The 23,830-nt window shown below is 39.1% G+C and overlaps 2 protein-coding genes across 6 annotated transcripts; one reads left to right on the forward strand and one right to left on the reverse strand.

Annotated features, from left to right (window-relative positions):
• Positions 1 to 23,826, reverse strand: LOC147515594 (FKBP-like peptidyl-prolyl cis-trans isomerase family protein). 5 transcript variants are annotated; one of them, XR_015210766.1, is made up of 11 exons: positions 23,635 to 23,803; positions 23,482 to 23,548; positions 23,297 to 23,401; positions 15,939 to 16,024; positions 15,787 to 15,837; positions 15,614 to 15,694; positions 15,427 to 15,471; positions 14,031 to 14,086; positions 10,004 to 10,079; positions 9,601 to 9,917; positions 1 to 118 (listed from the first exon to the last, which is right to left on the reverse strand). XR_015210766.1 is itself a non-coding variant. In XM_086588482.1 (10 exons), exons 1-10 carry the CDS (start codon positions 23,707 to 23,709, stop codon positions 9,822 to 9,824), a joined length of 738 nt encoding a protein of 245 aa, XP_086444608.1. In that variant the 5' UTR covers positions 23,710 to 23,803; the 3' UTR covers positions 9,475 to 9,821. The 5 variants fall into 5 exon arrangements, 3 of the variants coding, with proteins under 3 accessions (XP_086444608.1, XP_086444620.1, XP_086444621.1); XR_015210763.1 differs by lacking the exon at positions 1 to 118 and adding an exon at positions 7,941 to 8,841; XM_086588482.1 differs by lacking the exon at positions 1 to 118 and having other exon boundaries at positions 9,475 to 9,917.
• On the forward strand, positions 7,134 to 9,402 carry CCB1 (cofactor assembly of complex C). The gene is made up of 4 exons (XM_086588476.1): positions 7,134 to 7,580; positions 7,710 to 7,837; positions 8,652 to 8,804; positions 8,930 to 9,402. The coding sequence occupies exons 1-4, from the start codon at positions 7,245 to 7,247 to the stop codon at positions 9,111 to 9,113; spliced, it is 801 nt and encodes a 266-aa protein (XP_086444602.1). The 5' UTR covers positions 7,134 to 7,244; the 3' UTR covers positions 9,114 to 9,402.
• Positions 23,827 to 23,830: the final 4 nt, after the last annotated feature.

Raw genomic sequence — 23,830 nt, forward strand, 5'->3', positions numbered from 1 at the left:
CCTAGAGCATCCTTGCTATGCGTATAAATAGCGCTTTCCATAGCCTTGAATCACATCTTTTGCTACTGGAACACTTATACGAGTACTGGTCTAGGTCCATGTGGTGGATTGTGAAGTCCTGTAAAAAATGTAACCTGATTAGTCCAAAAGGTTAAGAATAATGGTCAAGCTTTTTACTGTGGGCTTAGTGTTGGGCCTGTATGTCAGGCCTATGGTCGGATGGATGAATGGGCTTTTGTATTGGATGTGGTGATGTACTAATTTTACTACTAAAATCTTTCCAAACCAATGGCCAGGCCACTTAAGAATTGAGGGAGGTTGTCTATGTGTGCATGTTCCTTAATTAAATTAATAACCTTTAAGTTTTCTAGACACCGTATAGTATGAAAACAATTCGGTGAATCTAGGTGTTGTGTGATGGGCTTTGGTAGTGGGTGGGCATACGAGTACTGTACTCATGAGGAAATAGTGCAACTTATGTAAAAAAAATTAATTATTTTACCGGAACTAGGGGGCTGTTGCGCCTTGAAACAGGGCAATAATTAAGGCCACGTGGCACGCCTAGTTTGACTGAAAATTTAAGGGAGCATGGGGCGCGCTTCTGAAAGGCAATTTTAAGGGGGGGTCACGTTCTTAACTACGGGCAATCGGCTAGATTTTTTCCAATCAGGTCATTGTGGTGCAAGGAGTTGGATTGTCAACCCTTACGCACTCAGACATTAACAGAAAATTTTTGAGAAATTATGAACAGTAAAAACAGTAAAGAATTTGGAAAACAGTGAACAATATTATTTTCTCTAGATTCACCATACGTGAATAAACAAGATGGCCAACGACGCCATTTGATAATTAAAATTTGCAAAGATTTGGATGATGTAAAAATAGCACTTATCCTACCATTATTAATTAATAAACTACTCTTTAAACATGTTGTTGAAACTAGGGAGTAATCGTGTTCGATCCACTCTTGTTATTCACGCACTTAACAATGAACCTTGAAAACTAAACTATTCTACTGGATAAGAGAGAGAGAGAGAGAGAGAGTAATTTTATGCTATGAAAATAATAATTTATTATGCTAAAACAGTGAATTAACGATACGAGAAAGGTAATAGAGAGGGGTAATCCACCACGCGATTCGATTGGCTATTAGTTTAGTCATCGAATCAATTGTTTTGATCCCTAACAAAACCTATGATTATCTCTAATCATAGTTTTGCTAGCAATAGAGATAACACTCTTACAAATCTCTTTGATGGGGTTTCTAATATCTAGCTCACCATTTTAAAATTTATCTCTAAATCCCAAAACGATGAAGTTGACACGCTATTTCAACCAACGACTATTCATATTAACAATCATCCTCACATGACTTCATTAACCCCCTCTATTAGGGAGTTTAACCTTGTGTCATTGGATTGAAACTATTTAAAGAATAAATTGAAGACATTAAAGTAAAAGAACCGAATTGAATATGATAACTAAAGCGTTTATTAAAAGGTTTTAATGGAGGCTACACTACAAACTAATTAACCTAGACCTAAACTATCTTAACTAAAGTAGCCTTTTGAGAGGTTAGTCTTAATTCTCTTTATATAGGAGAAGATTAGGTTACATTTTTGTGCATAGGCCTGGAAGAGAGACTTTGGGTTTCTAATGTGAGCCAAAAGTCTATTAAGTCAAGTCTAAAAGGGCTAATGCTGTTAGAAAATACTTCAATACGTTCCCTTTTCGTCCACTTTTATAGCTCTAATTGGGACAAGTTCGGGTCCATTGGAAATCTTGTTCCGAGCCAGTCGTTTTGACATAAAGTAGGCCCAAGTCCAAAGATACGCCCTTTTGAAATTCTTATGGTTTTTTATCATTTTTCTACCTGAATTGACTTTAATTGACTGGGCTTAAAAAGGTTTTTTATTCTTGATTATTGGGCTTAAACATAGAAAGAACTCTCTCAGCAATCATTTTGACTCGTTTTCCATGCAAAAATGGCGTCTTTAAGCACATAATCAGCTTCAAGACCTTAAATATACAAAAACACGTAAACAATACTAATTCTTATTTATTATAAACATAATTGGCTTAAATGTAATACTATTAAGGGGTTAAAACTACAGTTTTGGGTGCTTATCAATCAACCTTGAGCACCGAGAGAGAACAAATTTGTCTTAAAGACATAATGATCATCACTAGTCTCGAATTAATTTGAAATTTGGTAATTTCATTTATTCGTTAAACGAAAAGAGGTTTGTTTACATTATGATATATTTGTTGTATATTGATTTTGTGGTTTACTTATATAGATAATAAGGTGCAACATATATATATTTATTGTATCTAGTCATTTATTTTTATTTTTTATATTTCATAAATTTTACGGCGTTTGCTTTTAGTAAATTAATCCAATATTTTTGTTCTAAATTGTGTACGAAACATCCGTATATATTTATGAATATTTCTTAAAAGGTTATTAATTATTCGCATTACCTATGGAGATTAACACAAATGTATCTATTAAAATGCCTAACCAAACATATTATTAATTACTTGCCCAAAATTTTTGTAGATTAACAAACCTATCCAGTCATTAGAGCAAATTTTAACCACTCATTACAATTACACCACCGTGGGACATCTAAACGGTTTTAGATTGCGTCGCAAGTTATAATAGCTGAATAGAGAGTTTGAATTCAACGCAAATTACTTCAATAGAGAATTTTTTGGAAATTAGATTCCTGGCTTTTGGATATGGCTTCCCCGTAAAGAGCTTCTCGACAGACAAAAGAACTAGAATAATAAGAGCATCTCTAGGTGGTGGTGGTAGCATACTCTTCATATTTGAAGAAGTTGGTCGCAAATTTTGACCAACTCTAGGTGGTTGCAAATTGCGCCCGCAAAATTCATTGTAGACCCCACCTTCGCGACATTAGTACGGGCGCCCACCAGTACTAGTGTCGCTTGCTATGCTTAATAAAATGTCGCGCAACAGTTGGACTTTTGTCATTTCACAACTCTTTTTTCAACTTAGTTTCTCTAATTCTAGCAAAAAAATGAATTCTGACGACGAATACGTCTATAATAACCAAACACGATGGAGTGGTGATGGTGAAGAAGAAGAAAACAATGGTAATAGTGCATACGTTTGGAACAATCCCATTGGTGATCTAGATGATGAACCAACCACTTCTGGAGCTGGAAATCAGGGAGCTGAGGCTGACGATACATTGCTGCTTCAATATCAGCAAGTCGATTTTAAATTTCCTGCTGATGCTATTGATTTCAGCCATCTTAGGCTGGTGTCTATGAGGTTTCATGATATGCATGTCTCAAGAGTTGTTCTTGAACAACAAATATGTATTTTAATTTCATATATTAGTAGTAGTAGTAGTTAAATACGTAATTTTTTATTTTTATTTTATTAATTTTAGTTTCGTTTTGCGTACATCAGAGATGTGTTATGTATCGGGTTCGGTGCACTCCACGTGCGCTTAAGACGTGGTGGGATGATATTAAAAAAGTCGGTGCACTTGACCATGTTAGAGATGCAATTTTAGCGACTCCCTTTGGTCATCTAGTTGACATACCTTACAATAAGACTGACATTCAGAGAGTTATTAATGGTTTAGTTGAGAGATGGTGGGATAGTATACATACTTTTCACTTCCCTCAGGGAGAGTTGGGCTTCACTCCACTAGATTTTTGCATGATATCTGGTTTGAGTATAGGATTAGGTAATCCGTTGAGATGTAGCACTGAATTCCAGAGTTGTGCCCAAATAATGACTTTATTCCCTTGTCTGACCGAGGAGTCATATAACAGTGCTGGTGTTAGGATTTCTGGTATCAAGGCTGCATACATTACACCGTTGACTACTGATTCAGGGTTGCAGTTTTTGATAAATTATTTGTCACTTGATTCTGATGATGGTCAAGCACATGTTGATAAGTATGTAAGAGCTTTTTGTATGTATTTGATGGGCGTCTTCTTTTTTCCTTCTGGCCATTCCACGATTAACTTGGGGTATCTAGCCAACTTTGAGCACTTGCATGAGTTGGGCGGTATTGATTTTGGTGGAGTCATATACTGTCATTTGTTGCATTGTTTAGATAGGGCTTCTCGGCAGACTGGTGTTGTAAGTAGTCCACAGATGGGAGGGTTTGTCATTCTCTTCGAGGTATGGTTTTATGAGTATTTTTGTGCTGCAAATCCTATCCTCACAGAGTATACCGATGAGAGGCCTAGGCTCAGGGCTTGGCACGGACCTCGTCGAGCTCGTCTAACCAGTGAGATCAGTCATAACATAACTTCTGTCCGAACTCAGATCGAGTTTAGCACACAGGCTTCTATTGTTTGGAGGCCTTGGCGAACATCTGTGCACCTCGGCGTGAATGATTGTAGATACGCATTGTTCATTTCTCATAGGAGGATGGTATTCACTTGTGGGAGTGATATGTAGTGGTATTTGAGGATAGATGTTACAGACAGCTCACACCATACTTTGGCATCCCCCCTGATCCGCCTACCCATGTATCAGAGGCTAAAGACATGACCATACATCAAGTCATCGAGAGTAACGTGCATTGGAGTTGGCTACAGGCTTCTGACCTAGTTACATTGCAGACTTATGAGCAGTACTGGGATTGGTCCTTTGCTTTCAGTTGTGTGTAGTACATGCAACATTCATACGGTTAGCAATTTGGGTGTTAGACGTGAATTCCAGATTGGTCAGCCATCACAGCCGACGTTTCAACATGGACCTGTACACACATTTGTTCCAACACCAGATCCCCCTCAGTCAGAGTGGCCTTGGGTTTTCAGTTTGAGTGATTCGAGTGGCCAGACGATTTACCAGCCCATTTCTTCTATTGATGACACTCGCATCGTACATTTAGAGTCTGACCTTGGACATCTACCTCTGGTAATTATTTTTATTGGTTTTGGTTTATTATTTTGCTTTATTATGAAAATGTCATAAATTATTAATGAATAATTATTTCAGGATGAGCTACGCATGAGATATGAGACATGCCTTCGTGTAAATGATGGCTTACGCTCTTCGGTATTCGGCCACAAAGGTTGTTGTTGAGAGAGACTTTTTCCCGTGCTCATGTGGATTATGGCGATTTGCAACGCCAAGTTAATGAGTTCTGTGCTCGGATTCAACAAGCACTGGGGTGAGTTCATCACATGGACAGACGGAGAGTTCAGCAGAAGGACAGTCGAGGAGGAGTTCACGGCAGAGGAGGCATATGTAGGAAGTAAGGACTTGATTATTTATGTTGTGTATTATTATTATTATGTTGTGTATTATTATTATGTTGTGTGATTTAGAATTATTCATTTGATCATTTTGATAAGTTCTAATTTACTTCCTTTGATTTAGCAAATGAATTGCAATTTTTATTAATAGAACGACAACTAATACATGATTGCAAAAACATAAAATAAAAATAAATAAATAAAAGACAACTATTATATATCACCCTTATTACGTACTACTAGAGTTACTCTAGTTATCAAGCTAGTCATCATTTTCTTCATCATTGGCTTCTTTGTCGTTGGAAGCTTCATTTGTACTACTTGATCTAACATTTTTTTTCATATTTACCTACAATTGCATCTTGTTTTAGCTCTAAAATCCTTCGCAAACGAGGATTGACTTTGTTGAGTGACATTGCCAACAATCTAGTCTCATTTTCTTCCTCTCCAACACGGAGTTTTTCTTGCTTCAAAAATAACTTTTTTTGTGTCTTCTCTTGCTTCAATTTCATCATACTTTGAAATTGCCCATTTAGAATCTCTTATTTATTTCTTCGACTTTCTTTAAAAGCTTCAAGAAATTCATTCATATTTTTAGCAGTGGATGTAACATTACCCTCAACGGTAGAAGCAATTTTCTTGTTCTTCTCAATTTCTTTGCTCTGTTTCCTACCAACCGACCTCTCCAAAAAACCTTCGGTACTGCTAAGATCGTATTCCGAGTACAGTGAAGGTGAAAGGGTAGAGTAAGGCGTTGAAGGGGTTAGGGTTGAGGGTGAAGAATCGAAACCTTCAACATCTCCGGATCTTACTTTCTTCTTTGGTCTTGGAGCAAGTGTTTCGTTGTGTAACTGAGTTCTTTGCCACTTTGGCGTATTTTTGACTAGATTATAATAATCTTGCCATATCCATAGTTTTCCAATAGTAGCCGCATAAGTTGTTGCCGCGTCTGAAAGCTACGTTTATTAAAAAAAAAAAATCAATATCAAGTAGTATATAAAACGAAGTATAAACAAATTTTACAATGTCTTCACGTCCCCACCCGCTTGGAGGTTGTTCTTCAAGCTTTCTTAGTATAGCATGATATTTGTTGAAGAACGATAAAATAATCGCCCAACGTTGTGAGATTCCCTTCCACTTACGGTTGCGGTCAAAACCTTGAATTTGATTCATCCTAGCCATAATTCGTTCCCAATAAATTTGTCCCGATTGCTCATTCCCAATTATAGGATCTTCTCCAATCTCAATCCACGCTCTAGTAAGATCAATATTTTCTTCATTTGTCCAACTTTGACCCTTTTCTTGTTTTGGTTGTGACATTGAGAGTGTTGTGTATGAAATGGTTGTGAAATGGTTGAGAATGTTGTGTGTGAAAATGAAAAAGAAAATGAGTGTAGATATATGGATGTAGAATCCGGCCGTTTTTTGCCCGTTTTTTTTTCATTGGACCATGCGCCAGTAGTAGTGGTCAAAGTAAAAAAAAAGTGGGGCGGCATTTGAAATGGCGCGTGACATTACTATTGTCGTTCCGCATCCGCATCCGCATCCAAATTGCCAAATTTGTGAATAAAAATGCGAACAAACAGGTTATGCGACCATGAATGAGACCACCTAGAAATGGAATTTCGAGATATTTCGAACTTTTTCTTCAAATATGAAGAAAAATGCATGTTTTACTACCACCTAGAGATAGAGATGTTCTAATATAATAAAATAAAATAAAATTTGATTTCGCGCGACTGAAGCTTAGCTTGCTTAAGCATGCTATAGACTTGACTCGCTCTAATACCGGCTTTAAATGAGGTGACGGCCTTATGATTGCAGTTTGGAAGGTGGCTTTTATATGTCCGCACATACGAGTTTGTTATAATTCTAGATTTTCACACAAACGTGGACCATCTTTATCTTCAAAGAAAGCTAAAAATACAAAAAGTGTGTAACTTCTATATCTTTGAAGAAGTCCGTAGATATCACAGAGATAGAACCCAATGGCGATGGCATCAACTTTCAATAAGCTTCTTTTCCCTCCTTCTCCTCCTTATTACAAATTGAAAAGCAATAAAATGAGAGATAGAGAGTGCACATGGCTTGTCCCAAAACGAGCATCCACGACAACAAAGAGAGTGAAACTCATGCAAGTTCGTTTCTCTCTTCTCCAAGAAACTTCAGCTCTTGTTCATCTCCACCACCAACATCCTTCTTCTTTGTTCGATGTAGCAGAAACTGTGGGCTACTCATTGGCCAGTTATTACACTTCGCTCGGTCTCTTTGTCATTTCTGTTCCTGGCCTTTGGTCTCTCATTAAACGTTCTGTCAAGTCCAAGGTACTTATGGATATTGAGCTTTTGTATTTAGAACAATGTTTTGTTTGGATTATGTTTAATTTTTCAATTTTTAAGTAACAATGAGTAATGTTAGTTGTTCACTTGTTATGGTCTTTGAGTGTGTTTTAGATTGTGAAGAAGACCTTTGTTGTTGAGGAAGAAGGGAGGAAGATGGAAGCAAAGCTAGTAGCTGGGGAGATTCTTTCTTTCTTTACTCGCTCCAATTTCTCAGTTTCTGATAGAGGAGAAACCATTACGTAGGTTTCCTCACATCCACACACTCTCTAATGTCTTATCCTTTTCTCTAACGTCAAAGGATAATGTTGCATGAAAAATTGAAATTTCCTTCGTATCTTTTCATTTTTATACTCGCTACAGTAGAGTAGTTTAACTGCTTTTGATCTTGCACTACATTTTATATGCTGAATTTGAAAGCTGTTTATAATCTTAGTCCTCAATACTCCTTTCGTACTGATAAAATGCATATTATATAGTTATATTGTTTCCTTAATATCATTGATCTAAATGACCGTTATTATCTTATATCTCATCAACTATGTACTAGATAACTGCTAAGCAGTCGGGGCGTGAGCGGAGGGTGGAGAAGAGAAAGGGAGAGATGGGTTTGTGGGTGGGGAGAGAGAGAGAGTTAGGGTTTGGTTGAAAGGGAAAAGGAAGGAAGGAGGGAGAGGGAGAGAGAGAGGGATAGGTGAGGACAGACAGACATAAACTTACTAAACTACTTTTTGTCCCACGTAACCCCACCCCTCCTAAAAACATTCGATCCGCTCACTTGATTAAGTCCATACATAGCTAGATGTATGTACAAAGAAAGTCTTTTTTATGTACAGAGATTTGCATATTTGTCCCCCACACAAATCTGACATTCACATACAAGTTTTCATTTCTTTTGTTTTCTGAATATAACTGATATTCAAGACGCATGCACAAACTTCACTTGTATAGTTGTATCAGGACTGTCCCTTCTTCCATATGAGATGTTGTACCTTTTCTAAAAGTGTTCTAGTGAATTATGCAACTGAACGAGATACTTGTGTTCATCTGATTAAGGTTTGAAGGCGAGATGGTTCCCAGCCGTGGCCAGGCTGCACTCCTTACCTTTTGCACGTGTATTAGTCTGGCAAGTGTCGCCCTTGTTCTGACCATCACCGTTCCTGACGTGGGTGATAGATGGTACTGGCTCACCATCTTAAGTCCATTGGCGTAAGTTAACTTGATTCTTGTCTTCTACATTACCATCCTGTAGTTTGTATGATGAGCTAATTGATCATTTGAGAAATAATCACTAGTAAATGCTTTATAGATTGTCAAATTTGTGAATGCAACAGAGGTATATACTACTGGAAACGAGCATCAAGAAAGGAGCAGATCAAAGTCAAAATGGTCGTGGAGGATGGAGTCTCAGAGATAATTGTCCAAGGAGATGATCAGCAGATTGAGCAAATGAGGAAGGAACTAAAGCTTAGTGAAAAAGGAATGGTTTATGTGAAGGGGCTTTTTGAGAGAGAATGACTAAATAGCACTCACGTCACTACGTTCACCTGGACTATGCTCTGTCAGCAGTCGGACTACTTCTTGATCCACATTGTCTAATACATAAATGAGATACTTTTCAAACATCATTTTTTTTCTTGTATTTCCTACAGATTTTTATGCATCCATACTGACACGATAGATATCAAGCAGTCATTGCTTGTGTACTCTGACGAAAAAACATTCACCGTCTCTATAAAAACAGTCATATCTGCGGCATGTAAACCTTTTGGGTTCACCTTTGTGATGAAACTAAATTTTTGTGTAAGGTCATACTTAATTGTAATACATACTCCCTCATCTGATGTTGCTTTAGTGGAAATTGTAAAATTCCTTGAGGTTGGATGATTGGATCACGCTAAACATTGACCAGGGGGAGCAAAAATTTTGTTTATGTTCTTACACCTTCGAAATATACAACTCCAAAACATATCTTATAGATGAAAAGAGAAAAGGGAATATGCACCTTTTCTACATACACGAACCATTCTTCATGCTCTCTGCTGTGATGTACACAATCTGGCTCCTTGTGCTCATGATAGCATCCCTTCCGCACACGCTGAGAACAATTAACTTCTAAAAAGCTGATTCAATGAAGATACATTGTTTCCACTCCCAACTGTACACATATAATCAAAATCGATCAAATGCTTATGTCCTACACTGCCTGCTGACTTGGCTTTGCCATCAATTCGGCATGATTTTCAGCAGCTCAATATCAAACAACAATGTCTTATCTATAAGTCCTTGGTTTTTCAGCACAAAGTCCAATGCTCTTTGACCCTGTGAAAACATATTTGACATTTAGGTGTCAATGTAGTGGAGCAATTTTTGTACAAGTTCAAATGAGAATAGTTAGTAGCATGTACAGAAAAAGTTGTTGGTCTAGGGCCCGATTTATTGTAGTCGTTATCTGGATACCCCAGCTCTGGAGGTACTATGACCCTGCAGTGAGAAACAAATTACCATAAGGTGAACATGCTACTGTGAATGTAAGTTGGTATACATATCACGACAAATTTCATGTTAGGGATCCATAATCACTTCCCTGAGATGCTATTAAGCAAGAACAAACATGAATACAAAATGAAGAAAATAGAATGACTTAACAGAGATTTATGTTGGAACCCTAGACCAATGGCCACATGTCCACATCAAATACTATGCTGAAAGGAAAAATGAGAGAAAATATGATTGGAAAAATTTCTAGGTTCAAACAGATTTCAACCAACTCACTAACCTCGACACCAGACTAGTAACCCATATAGGCATTTAGTCACATAACCATATGGCGATAATGTACAAATAAGATGTACAAAATTGTATTGACTGCCACGCAACTCATGGGACACTCACTGAACCCCCAGTTTACTGCAAATCTGGCACGATATAGTAAAACATTCTATCCATACTTTTATTATTCATCATAAGCAAGGCTTCTCAAATGTAAAGACCAATGGGACGGTTACATGGACAAGTAATGAGCAAGAAAAGTGCACTCTTCTGATGGTAAGGGTTTGCAGAATGAAGCAATAGTAGCAATGGTGCATTAAGGGTCTTGACATTTCACGAGTACAACTGACTGGCAAGCTCCCTGGTTTAATATAATAATATAACTTTGTAAGTATATAACTGTAATGCATATTCTGTGTTAACTATCATCAAAGCTATTGGAAATTGATATGGTGTGAATGCATAATGTAGTAAACAGATGTTTCTTGCACATGCATCCCTGTATTAAATGTGTGTTAACATCTATCAATAATTATGTGTAAACACTAGACACTTCATATACTGAAGCAGAAAGTTTCTCGTATTAGGCATATTTTAAGGATATAACATAGGAAATGCATATTAATCAGCTGACGGTGAGATCCTACATAGGGTTGGAAACAAAATAGTAAGCAGTCAATAGGATTACGTGATGAGACCTTGTCTCACATTAAAAGTGTTAAACAACCAGGTAAAAGTCAGTAAGGGGTTTTACGATTTCAGTTCTACAACATAGTGGATACTGCATACTGATTCTCAAAAATTTGCATATTCAGTAAATAAAAAGGGCGGGGAATATATTAAACACATCACACGTACAAGTAAATTGGAAAGAAGTACGTAGTAAACTCAACTTCATTCACGCCAGAAACCATTTTCTGGCCTCTAAGCGTCAAACAATAAGTATATGTTATAAGTCTGTCGTGGTTTGTAAGTGACTGTGGTTAAGTTAGCTCCATGTTGCCCTTCTGAACTTCAACTACTGCTTTGTATGTTATCAAATGGAAGTAACTGGGGAGTAAGGGATTCTCTGGAAAGACATCTTGTCACTCCATACTGTCTCTGCATAGCCACTGCGAACTTCTCAATGTAAGACAATTCCAGCAATATGGGACTTCTAACTTTCTAAGTAGGTCACCCATCCTGTTATTGCTCCTGACCGAGCATGCCTAATTGCAGTTTCTAATGATATATGTTGCAAGTGTTCCCAGAACGCTCCTTGTCCAATATGGGACTAAGGCATAACTGGTGCAACCATCACCCTTCACTAGGCTAGACACCTTTCCTGGTAAGGCAAAGAGAGGATATTCAAATTTGAGTTGGATCCAGGTAGTACCTATACCCATAATGTGGTGATACACGTGGTTGGAGAAGGAAATGTCAATGAGGTTGGTGGAGTCAGCCAAGAAAATTTAATGTTGTTATAGCAGAGAATAGGGTGGCTGTGTCGAGAAGTGTCGATAACTAGTGATTAGACGTAATCAAACACCAGTTACATGATGACATCTCAGAAGAGGAGGGATCACTTTCTCAAAGGATTAAAAAACCTGATCCGAGGCTAGAAAATCATGGTATAGAGGTGGAGCTGATCTAGACGTTAATGTAAAAGGTGTCATACATGTCCTTACAGATTTGTGGCCATGTTGACCAAAATAATCAAAAGCACAACTTGAGTATTTTTGGGCTTGGGAAGGCAATGTTATTATATATAGGATAGCAGCCTCCTTGACTGAGAAAGAACTAATTTTATTATTGAGAGAATCTAATAAAATTTCTTTCATTCAATGAGTGCCACGAAATGATGGAAAAACTTTGCAATATTATTAACATGCAGAACCAAGCCTAAGTACAGTTACAGGGTGCAATACCAACTCTTCTGCAAGAGCAAGTACACATGGTTGGCTGGCCCGCTAGGAACATCAACAATGTGTAAGCAAAAGCTCAGATACAGACACAATACAGGCACAGGGTGCCGGCCAAGTCCTTCGCGAGAGCAGGTTCACATGGTCAACTAGGCCTCTCGGCTCAATAACAGGCAAGGCCAAATCCATGGAAATCTATGCCATTTATCTCACCATCCTGGGTTGGTACCTGAAATTTAAATGGGTAACTCAAGGACCCAACCTACATTGAATTCAACTTCAACTGTTATGGATAAAGGGCTTAAGCTGGGTCAGGATGCTACTGAAATTGGCCCTACAGCTACCTTCCTCAATTCTCAGACTTAGGAGATGACTTTCCTAATTATCTACACAGCACAAGAGCTCACTTTAGAAAATAAGTACAGAGGCGAAAGCGGGCTGTGGAGCATCTCACCCAGGGCATAATCGAGGAAACTCGACGAATACCTATAGAGGAGCGACATGGTATGAGGATCTTCTTCCCCTCGAGAAATAATGCTGACTTCGTACACATGTACAGATGAACCTATAGCAGAATTAGTTCCCCCAAAACGGTGTTCCAGAGAACCAGTTCTCTGATGAGCCTGATCCGTATGGGTCAGGAACATCTATTTTGGGGATCCAAGGAGCACAACTGATATTGAGTTCTTGATTTCAGTAAGTCATTTCAGAGTATAAAGGAAACACAACTAACAGTGAGTCAATGATTTTATACAGGTCAGGGAGCTCGACAAAAATCTAGAAGAAGTGAGGTTTTCTCTGGAACAGGTCTGTCATAAGATTATTTTAGATATATATGTAAGAGAATATCATCAAAATGATATCTCTAAGGAGAATGCAGCACAAGGGACTCAGGTCCCTCACATTTCTTCGGTTTGTGAGGAGTTAGATTATAGTGTTGTTGTTCCAGTTACAGGTGGTCTACTGGTGTTTCCTTAGTTTTTGGTCCCATTTCTTCTTTATTTTAGTTTAGGTTTCAGAAAATGTCATTCTTAATCTTCAAAGCATCCAATTCAAAACCATCCTCCAAAAAGAAAAAAACTCAAAACCAATTGGCCATTAAGTGGAGAGGCCCCAGGATTTATATATTTAAACGGGAAGCCTAAAACTCCCCAAGTGGGACTGTTTATCTCAACACGCCCCCTCATGTGTGGTGTGACTTGAGTCTAACACGTGGGCCTTAATTTTAGTTGGTGAGTGGAGCACATCGGCCCTTTTGGCCAAACATAGCTTGCTATGATACCAAATTAAACTGTAGAGCATCCAACTTAAAACCAATGGCTGAATGGAACGGCCACAGGAACTTATGAATTATAATGCAAGGCTCTAAGTGCCTACGTGTGTGATTCTATATCTCAACACACTCCCTCACATGTGGCGTGACTGAGCCTAACACATGGACCTTGATTTAGTGTGTGATGTGGAGCACATATGGGGACTCTGGCCCATATACTGAAATAGCAATGTGTGATACCATCTTAAACTTGTGAGCATCCAACTCGGTAGTCAACCAATTTGCAATGAGTGAAGCTGCCCCTTGATTTATATATTTTCATTTAGGGCTTCAAACTCCCGAAGTGGGACTGTTTATCTCAACACTCAACAGTCATAAAAGCATAAAAGTCACTTTTACGAGTCTTCAATATGTTTTGACTAAGGACCGTGTTGCATAATATTTGAACAACAAAATAAGTGCTATATAACACGAAGCAGAATATATCACCTTCGAATGCCACCCAAAGTCATTCCCACAGTAGCTTCCTCAAACGCTGGTATAACCTACAAATTTTACAGATTTAGCAGAGAAGTACTTTCATCACCAAGTAAAACCTTTATTATGCACCAGAACAACAGTTCACTAGAGTCATAGGGGAGGTGCGGTAGGGAGGGAATAAAGACCCAATTCTATATAGTTTGACAAAAGAGCTAGAACCCTAGCAAAAACAGAGATGCTATGAAACAAACAGTACACTAACAAAGGAATAAACAATCAAAGTGAATGCCGTACATGCACCACATGATCAATTTACTAGACAGAAATCATTTCTTTTCTTAAGCATCATAAAAGATTGCAAATCTAAATAGTTGAGCAATGGAATTAGAACTACTAGAAAAACGTTATAGGCTATAATCCTGCCTCTAGTTTACTACAATGTCAGTCGTTATATATTTGAAGAAGCTCAACTTTTTCGAGAAAGACGCAAGTATGTAATCAAAGGAACACAAGTCTGTTATGGGAAGCTAAGAAAACAAGTATAGTCCATTAGTCCGAAGTCAAAACTGCAATTTTAACCATCCCAGAAAAGCCCCTCCATAGCACTAGATCCTGCCTGGCATATTCGAATTGAGCCCGACCTGGTTCAGCGCACCGTACGACCCAACTTGAAAGCCTAACCCACTTTGCCCAACCAATTTACTCAGTTGGGCACAAGATGATTATGCATTTAGTGAGATTTGAGTGACTTTGACATAGCCCCTTGTGTTTGTTTTTTCTTTTTTGCATGGTGAACCGCCTGTTGATTATTCTGATATCTTTTATGACCGGAAAGCCGCGATATATCTGAGCCAAACAGTGGCGTGAAATCTTGGTGTCACTGCATGCTTCTCAAGCCCCAATTGTTGAATATATTCTTTTACCAAGAGCCATGCAATGTGGCTGCTTAGACACTATGGTAAAAAATTCAAGCCTACGATTAACATTCCAAACTTTAGAAGAGAGCTTGAACCTAAAGTGTGAATTGCAACAATTGAGAACGTTTTGCTCACCACCGTATGTAAGAAAAAGCAAAAGCTACTTGAGTTGCTGCTCAACTCGGGGGATTGATTGGATTGGTGGAGAAATTTCTTCAACAACCCAATGTTAGAATTTGTGTATACTCAGTGCACATATAAGAAGCTGGTAAATTTGCTCTCATCTATTATGCCTAACAGCTATACATTGAAGTTACGAGATCTGAAACAGGGAATTAGTACACTGAGTGGCGTCAATGTTTGCAGTGTGGTAATCATCCAACTTTATCAGGTTTCATGGTACGTTGGGTAGTTGATTTAATAAAAGTTACATTGACTTATACTAAGCATGATAGTGTCACAGTGCAGATGAAGAATGAATAGCTCACCTGTTGGGATCCAAGTGTAAATTTGAAAAATTCTTTATCATCACCCTACAGTTTAACAATATATGCAAAATAGGAAGAAAATTCAGATATTGAAACACAAGATAGAGTAACATGAAATGTATAAGAGTATAAACTATAAAATAGTTGAAATGTAGGAATGGACTAATTGTATATGAAGAATTTATACCTCGAATGATCCACCTTTTGTCTTGTTTCGAGCTTCAAAAATGCGGCCATAGTATCCTATTGTATAGCCGTCCCAGTCAACCTTAAAAGAAATTATAATTTAGAAGCTGATAATGTTACTACAGCTGTAATTAGATGTTATATGTAATGAACACCATAACATAGTTTCTTTACCACAACTGTATCCCCCATTTTCGCTGAGGGCCCACTGCCTGCTCGCAAGTCCTGCAACCTTTGAGCTTATAATTAGAATCTAAACAAAAGATAGCACTATAGTGCACCTTGATCTCCAAGGTGATTCATACACGTGTTTTAAGAAAAATAACCTTGTATTGGAGACCTGAATTTGTTTCAACGTAATCTGGATAGCGCATTTTTGTCTTGCCATAATCTTTACCTCGAATTGCTGGCACTGTGAACCAAATGTGCTAAAGAATAAGCCCATGTACCTCTAATCTGATGCAATATGCAGCAAAATGATAAGACTGTGATATGAGACAGAAATAAATTACTCAAATGTGTAGAACAAGCCTATGTACCACTAATCTGATGCAATATGCAACAAAATGACAAGATTGTAAAGTGAGACAGAAATAAATGACATGAGTACAAAAAGAAAAGTGAGATCTCCATAACTGCAATATCTCCCCAATCAACTAAAAATTTAAAATCCAAGAGCCGCTAGAAGACTCCTATATCTACAATACAATTGTTGGCGTTATTCCTCACATGAGCAGAGAAAAGGAGTTGATTTCTGCTGGAGAAGTCTGAGTGCGACTCGCGCTCGACTTGGTCTTGCCCGAGGCACGACCCGCGCCCAAGTCTATTTTCAGAAGAAATTGTGGACCGCGAGTTTGCAATAAGAGTTTGAGTTTTTGGCAAAACCTAACACTCAGAAAACACACGAGATCCAGGACAAAAGTCAGAGAAAATCTAATCTTGAAAGCTATCAAGATTGAGAGATAACATTTACAGAGAGACAACCCTGTAAAGAGATAAGAGTGATCTAGTAAGGTGAGAGACTGAAAGGAGAGATTGTAATCTTCCTTCCCACTTTATAAAGGACTAGCTCTTGTGGAAGTAGACACCATTGGCCGAACCACGATATATCTTTGTGTTGTGGTATGCGTTTAATTCTGCTTTACATTATTATCTGTTGTTAATAGTTGTTTAGCGAGTTGGGCATGTTAGTATAGGTTGTAGTTGATATTTAGAATTTGTCTAGAGTTGAATTGTGTTCAAATACAAGTTATCTGTGTATTGGGAGAATCGATTGGTATTGGTATAAACCCCAACAAGTGGTATCAGAACCTTGGTTAGATTAGCCTAGGGTGTTATCCAAATCTTGGTCGGAAGGTATTTAACAAAATTCCTGAGAGAAGATTTAAGTTTAAATAACTTGTAGAAATGGATCATTCCATGAACACTCGCATGACGAGTCTAAATAAAAAGAACTACACCATTTGGAAAGCCAAGATGAAAGACTTGCTTTATTGCAAGGACTTGGCACAACCCATTGAGAATGGAGGAGAAAAACCGAAAGCGGTTGCTGCGGCTGAGTGGAGCAAGCTTGACAGAAAAGCAATTTGGTACATTCGATAGTGGATTGACGACAATGTCTTTCACTATGTATCCCAAGAGAGTACAACTTTTGACTTATGGAAGAAACTCGAAGACCTTTATGAGAGGAAGTCGGGCGGAAACAAAGTACTGGTCAATAAGAAGTTTGCCGACACAAAGTACCAAGAAGGTTCTTCAATGTCTGAGCATCTTAACGAATTACAGAATACCATCAATCAAATGCATTTGATGAATATTGATTTGGGAGACGAAGTTGAGGCTTTTGTTTCTATTAGGCTCTCTACTCGAAAGTTGGGAGACATTAGCAGTCTCTCTACATCGAGCAGCCAAGGATGAAATCGTTACCATGGAGATAGCTACCGCGTCTTTGTTGAATAAGGAGACTAGAAGGAGTTCAAAAAGGACTCCCTGCCTCGCCGAGATCCTTGTCCGCAGAGAAACGGGGAAGGGGTAGATCTGAGAAAACCATCTCGTTTTAGAGGTGATGGACGTAAATAAATCTAGGGGGTGAAGCTATAACTTCATAAGGCGTAGAGGCAATGTTACTATTGTGCCACCCGAGGGCCACTTCCGGATATGAGTGTAGAAACGAAGAGGGATAAGAAGAATAAGCGTGTACATAAAACATGGTGCGAGGAACGGAAACACAGCAGAGATATTACCGCACTAGTCAACACCAGTGAAAGGTAATGCTAGATTGTGGTGTGTCTTTGTCTTAGTACCTCATGTCGAGGGATATGAGAGTGGGTGATAGATACTGAGGAGCATCCTATCACGTCACACCGCACAGGAAATTCTTCACTACTTACAGTTGTGGTGAATATGGTGAAGTGAAGATGGGTAACAGTGGCATATCAAAGATTATAGACATTAGAGATGTTCATGTAGAAACCAATGTCGGCTACACCTTGACACTCAAGGATGTAAGACATGTCCCTGACATTTGGCTAAGCCTAATTTCGGCTGGAAAGTTAGATGACAATGGCTTTGTAAACTCGTTTGGTAACGGGGTATGGAAACTGAGCAGAGGTTCCATTGTAGCAGCTAGAGGGAAGAAAACTTGCTCTCTTTACAAAACATAGGCTAGTTTGTGTAAAGCAGAAGTGAATCTTGTGAAGAAAAACTTCCTCCGGCGGGTGGCACAAGAGATCGCGGTCATATGGGCATAAAAGGGATGGAAGTTCTTGCTAAGCAAAAGCATTGCGGATATTAAAGGTACACATTTAAATACATGTACTGTTCGTTTGGTAAGAAAGCAACACGGGGTGTCTTTCCAAAGATTTGCCTCTCGTGAGAAGGACAATGTCCTTAAACTAGTGCAACACGGACTTATGTGGTCCTATAAAAGTGAAGTCGTAATGGGAAGCTTCATACTCGCGTGACCTTCATTGATAATCGTCCAAGAAAGATATGGGCTATAATCGAAGAGAATTAAATGATGAAGACTTGGCGTGTTTGAGAAATTCCACAAAGATGATGAAAAAGAAATTTGGGAAGTTGTTGAAGTGTATTCATTTCGGATAATGGGGGTGAGTACATTAGGCCGTTTGAAGAGTATTGCCAGAGTCATGGGATTCGTCATGAGCAAACCGTTCCCAAGACACCGCAGCAGAATGGAATAGCAGAGAGAATGAACAGTACCATTGTAGAGAGGATGAGATGTATGCTATCTCACTCTAAGCTACCTAGAACCTACTAGGTAGAAGCAATGCATACAGCCGTGCATGTGATCAACCTATCGCCGTCGAAGCCTCTGAATAGTGACCATCCAGAGAGAGTATGGTCAGGCAGAGATGTTGATTATGGATACTTGAGGGTATTTGGTTGTAGGTCATTTGTGCATATTCTGAAAGATGAGAGATCCAAGCTTGATGACAAAGTCAAGCAGTGCATTTTTCTGGGTTATGGAGATGAAAAGTTTGGTTACAAACTCTATGATCCGATTAATAAGAAGGTAATCCGAAGTCGAGATATTGTGTTTATGGAAGACTAAACCATAGCAGACTTTGAGGAGGGTGAGAAGCTACAGGCTTTCACCAATGATCTTGTTGATTCAGAACCAGAAGTTCCTACTGTGGAACGCGTCGCGAGGAATGCATTGAGAATGCAGAGAACCATGAGTTTGAAGCTTCGTGATGAGAATCCTATTGCTTTCATGATGGGATAGAACCTATTGGTATAGAAGATGCAGATGAAGTGCATGAACCACCACCAGAGCAAGCAGAAGTGCATCCTCCTGAGGCACCAGCAGATGGGGCAAGGAGGTCAAATAGAGAGAGACTAGCTTCAATCGGTATTCACCACATAACGTCACGTCTACTTATCGGATGGTAGAGAACCTATGTACTATCAAGAGGCACTTGAAGCGTACGACAAAGAAAAGTGGTTGAAGGCCATGATGGCGAGATGGATTCTTTGCATAAGAATCACACTTATGATTTAGTTGAGAAACCGCAAGGACGAAAAATTCTCAAGAATAAGTGGATATACAAAGTCAAGCATGAGTAGAACAATCCTCACCCAAGGCACAAAGCTTCGCTTTTGTGTTGTGGAAGCGGATTCGGGTCAAAGAAAAGGGATTGACTTTGATGATTTTTTCTTTCTGTAGTGAAAATGACTTCTATCCGGGTGGTATTGGGTATGACCGCAAGTATGAACCTAGAGATTGAGCAACTAGATGTTAAGACAACTTTTCTTCATGGAGACCTTGAAGAAAATGTCTACATAGACCAGCCAGAGGGGTTTGAGATCAAAAGCAAGGAGCACTTAGTATGCTGGTGATAAAAGAGCTTGTATGGGTTGAAAGCAACCGGAGACGGTGATACATAAAGTTTGATTCCTTTATGGCGAAGCAAGAATACAAGAAGTCTGCTTCCGATCATTGTGTGTTTGTTTAGAGATTTCCAGATGGAGATTTTATAGTGCTATTGCTGTATGTGGATGATATGTTGATAGTTGGCCTAAACATCAACAAAATATCCAAACTGAAGAAAGATTTGAATAAGTCCTTTGAGATGAAGGATTTGGGTCAAGTAAAGCATATACTTGGGATGCGGATCACTCGTGACAGAAAGAGTGAGAAGTTGTAGCTTTCTCAAGAAAGTTATATTGAGAAGGTGTTGAAGATATTCAACATGGATCAAAAGAAAGCCGATCGGTTAATAAAACGGTGGCGGTTTCGCATGACCAAAGAGATAGTCTAAAGAGTGAGCATGAGCAGAGTCTCAAGAAAGCTATATTGAGAAGGTGTTGAAGATATTCAACATGGATCAAGCGAAGCCGATCGGTTGTCCGCCGGTGGCGGTGACGCATGACAAAGAGATAGTTAAAAGAGTGAGCATGAAGCGAGTCGGATGGAAAAGATTCCTTATGCATCCGCGCGATTGGCGACTCTGATATATCGCGAATGGTGCTCCTTATGATGCTACTGGACGGTCCGAAGTCCGGCGCAATGATGGGGTAAACTTCGGATAGGATAGGATTCGTATGCGTCTTAAGCCTTCGGGTGTCATATTTTTTGGCCGAAGTTCCCCGCACCAGTAGGCCCCTATGCTACTCGGCCGTAATAATATCAGGTTACGTTCCACCGCCGTTACACCGAAAGAAAAGGTTCCACACGAGCTCCCATTCGCGTGGTGGTGGGGACCGCTAGGGGATTAGCTCCGGGTGTAGGTAGGGTCAAATCTGCGGGGGTCATGCAAATTGGATAAGGGACCTCAACATAAGATAATAGAGGAAAAAAGGGTCTAAATGACTTTCCGAATCGATGATTATTAACATCCGCTTTTGGCGAAGTACTTACTCCGCTTTCACGGAGGCTTACGGGAGGAAAGCATGCCATGCTATCTTGCTTACGCTTATACTCCATACCAGGAAACAACAACAAATCTTGTATTGAGTCTTAAAAGATTGATGTGTGGGAAGACAAGATCAAGGGAATCACTAGTTCCATGCCTTCATCGAGGCAATCCGAATCACAGTATACCTACTCTAGCAAGAGAGCAAACTACCAACAGATCCTTCCACTTCTGTAACAGAGGCAAAAAGGTGCGAATGAAGAAAGCTTGTTTGGGCTTTTAAAGGCATCCCACCTACTTGTTGTGTATCCCGTTCTTCCGCTACCGCTAGAGTTCGAGCTTGATAATTGCAATCTTAGCTTCTTAGGCATCAGACTGAGCAGACTCAAGCTTCTATCGTCTGGATGGTCTGATATGTATGAGAAAATACAATTCTTGATCTTTCCTTGCCTAAGAGATCTAGTCTCATCTGGTTTTGCGTCTGCCTGGATAATAACCGGTATTGCATATTAGCTGTTTCTCGCATGGGAAAGATATGCGTCATTGAATTGTGCCTCCTCCTCCGGCCTACGCCAATATATTTGTAGTGGCCAACTAGCGCCCCACTCAATCAATATCCATTAGCTGAGGACTTTCTCAATGGGGATTGTTTTCTTTCCTTTCCCATGAGGCTTTCTGACTGGATCCTTCAACGGGATAAGAAACTTGAGAGGATTGATGAACCTGAGATAGGGATCCAGAATCTGAGAAAGCGACTGGAAGGGAAGCAATTGGGCTAGACTGTTGATCCACCAAAGAGAGAAAAAGTCAATGTTTGCTTTTAGCCCTTCCCTTAAGCGGTTCCGCCCTAGCAGTTGTTATAAGACTTGCATCTAAAGCTAGCCTCCCCCAAGTCCTCGAATCCCCTATGGTCCCCAACTAGACTATCTTAATTATAGCTTTCGCTGTGAGCGTTGTAAGCCGATTTCTGTCAAATCCGGAGAAGGAGCATTGGGAAGGTGTTAAGTGGATATTGAGATATCTTAAAGGCACTTCCAAATCGTGTTTGTGCTTTGGTGGAAGTAAGCCCTTACTTGAAGGCTACACTGATGCAGACATGGCAGATGATGTTGACTCGATGAAGTCCACCTCCGGTTATCTGGTTATTTTTGTAGGGGGAGCAGTTTCTTGACAATCTAAGTTGCAAAAGTGTGTTGCCCTCTCCACTTCGGTTTTAGCATATATTGCGACCAGCGAGTGTTGCAAAGAGATGCTATGGATGAAGAGGTTCTTCGACGAACTAGGGCTAAAGCAGAACAGTTTGTAGTTCTATGTGACAGTCAGAGCGCCATCCATTTGAGCAAGAATCTTAATTTCCATTCTAGATCTAAACACATACACGTGCGTTATCATTGGATTAGAGAAGTATTCGAAGACAAGCATTTGTGTATCGAGAAGATCCATACCGACAAGAACGGGTCGGATATGATGACCAAAGTCTTACCGAAAGGTAAGTTTGATGTTTGTTGTGCTATTGCCAGAATGGCAGAACACACTCCTCTTGTTGATTTGGAAATTGCATGGAGGAAGCCCTCCTCACTGTTCGGGAGGGGGAGATTGTTGGCGTTATTCCTCACATGAGGAGAGAAAAGGAGTTGATTTACGCTTGGGAAGCTGAGTCGACTGCGCTTTCGAATAGGCTTACCCCAAGCGACCAGCTTCATGCCTTGGTCGACCATCCAGTACCTTCTTGGTAGCGACTTCGACTCAACTTGTCTTGTCTTGAAGCAGCGTTTAAAGTCAAGTTTTTCGGAAGAAATTGTGGACCATGAGTTTGCAATAAGAGTTAGAGTTTTTGGCAAAACCTAACACCCAGAAAACACACGAGAGGCAGCACAAAAGTCAGAGAAAACCCAATCTTGAAAGCTATCAAGATTGAGAGATAACCTTTACAGAGAGATAATCCTGTAAAGAGATAAAGAGTGATCTAGTAAGGTGAAAGACTGAAAGGAGATATTATATTGTAATCTTCCTTCCCACTTTATAAATGACTAACTCTTGTGGAAGTAGGCACTATTAGCCAAACCACGGTATATCTTTGTATTGTGGTATGCGTTTAATTCTGCTTTACATTATTATCTGTTGTTAATAATTGTTTAACGAGTTGGGCATATTAGTATAGATTGTAGTTGATATTTAGAATTTGTCTAGAGTTGAATTGTGTTCAAATACAAATTATCTGTAGTGGGAGAATCGATTGGTATTGGTATAAACCCCAACAACAATCACAAAGAGTAGAGAATAAGATAAATATTCACGAAACTTACTATCAGCATAATCGGATGCTACAGCAACTTCACCCTCTCGACTATGCCATAAAGCCCCCATCAAAATTCCAATCGTCGAGAACAATGCTTCTCTTCGGTCAAAATCTACAGTAGAATTGTTAAGGCAGTTGTATTAAACAAGCATGCCACAGAAACAGATAAAAAGTATATAAGACAAATTTTACCTCGTAAGCTTGAAACAACTGAATTACGAAGAGATATTGTTGTAACTCTTTTCCATTGCAATAATCTCTATGAAATAAAACAATAATAGTTAATCAGTAGTCAAAATCTACTATGGAGAATGAAGAAGAAAATTTGTTTGAGTCATCACTTACATTTGCACGTGGTTTTTTGGTGGAGAATAAAGTGGATGAGTTAGGGAGAGATGCAACTGCTGAAATTGAGGCCATCCAACTAAACTATGAGTTTTGAGGAGAGAGATAAAAATAAAAATGAAAAGAAGTTTCTAGGATAGGAACAGAGGTTTCGCGGGAAGATAACGTCCTTAGCTTTATAAAGATTCATAATCTC

Source organism: Coptis chinensis, chromosome 2, assembly GCF_015680905.1.
Source record: "Coptis chinensis isolate HL-2020 chromosome 2, ASM1568090v1, whole genome shotgun sequence".
In the NCBI taxonomy this organism is placed as follows: Eukaryota; Viridiplantae; Streptophyta; class Magnoliopsida; order Ranunculales; family Ranunculaceae; genus Coptis; species Coptis chinensis.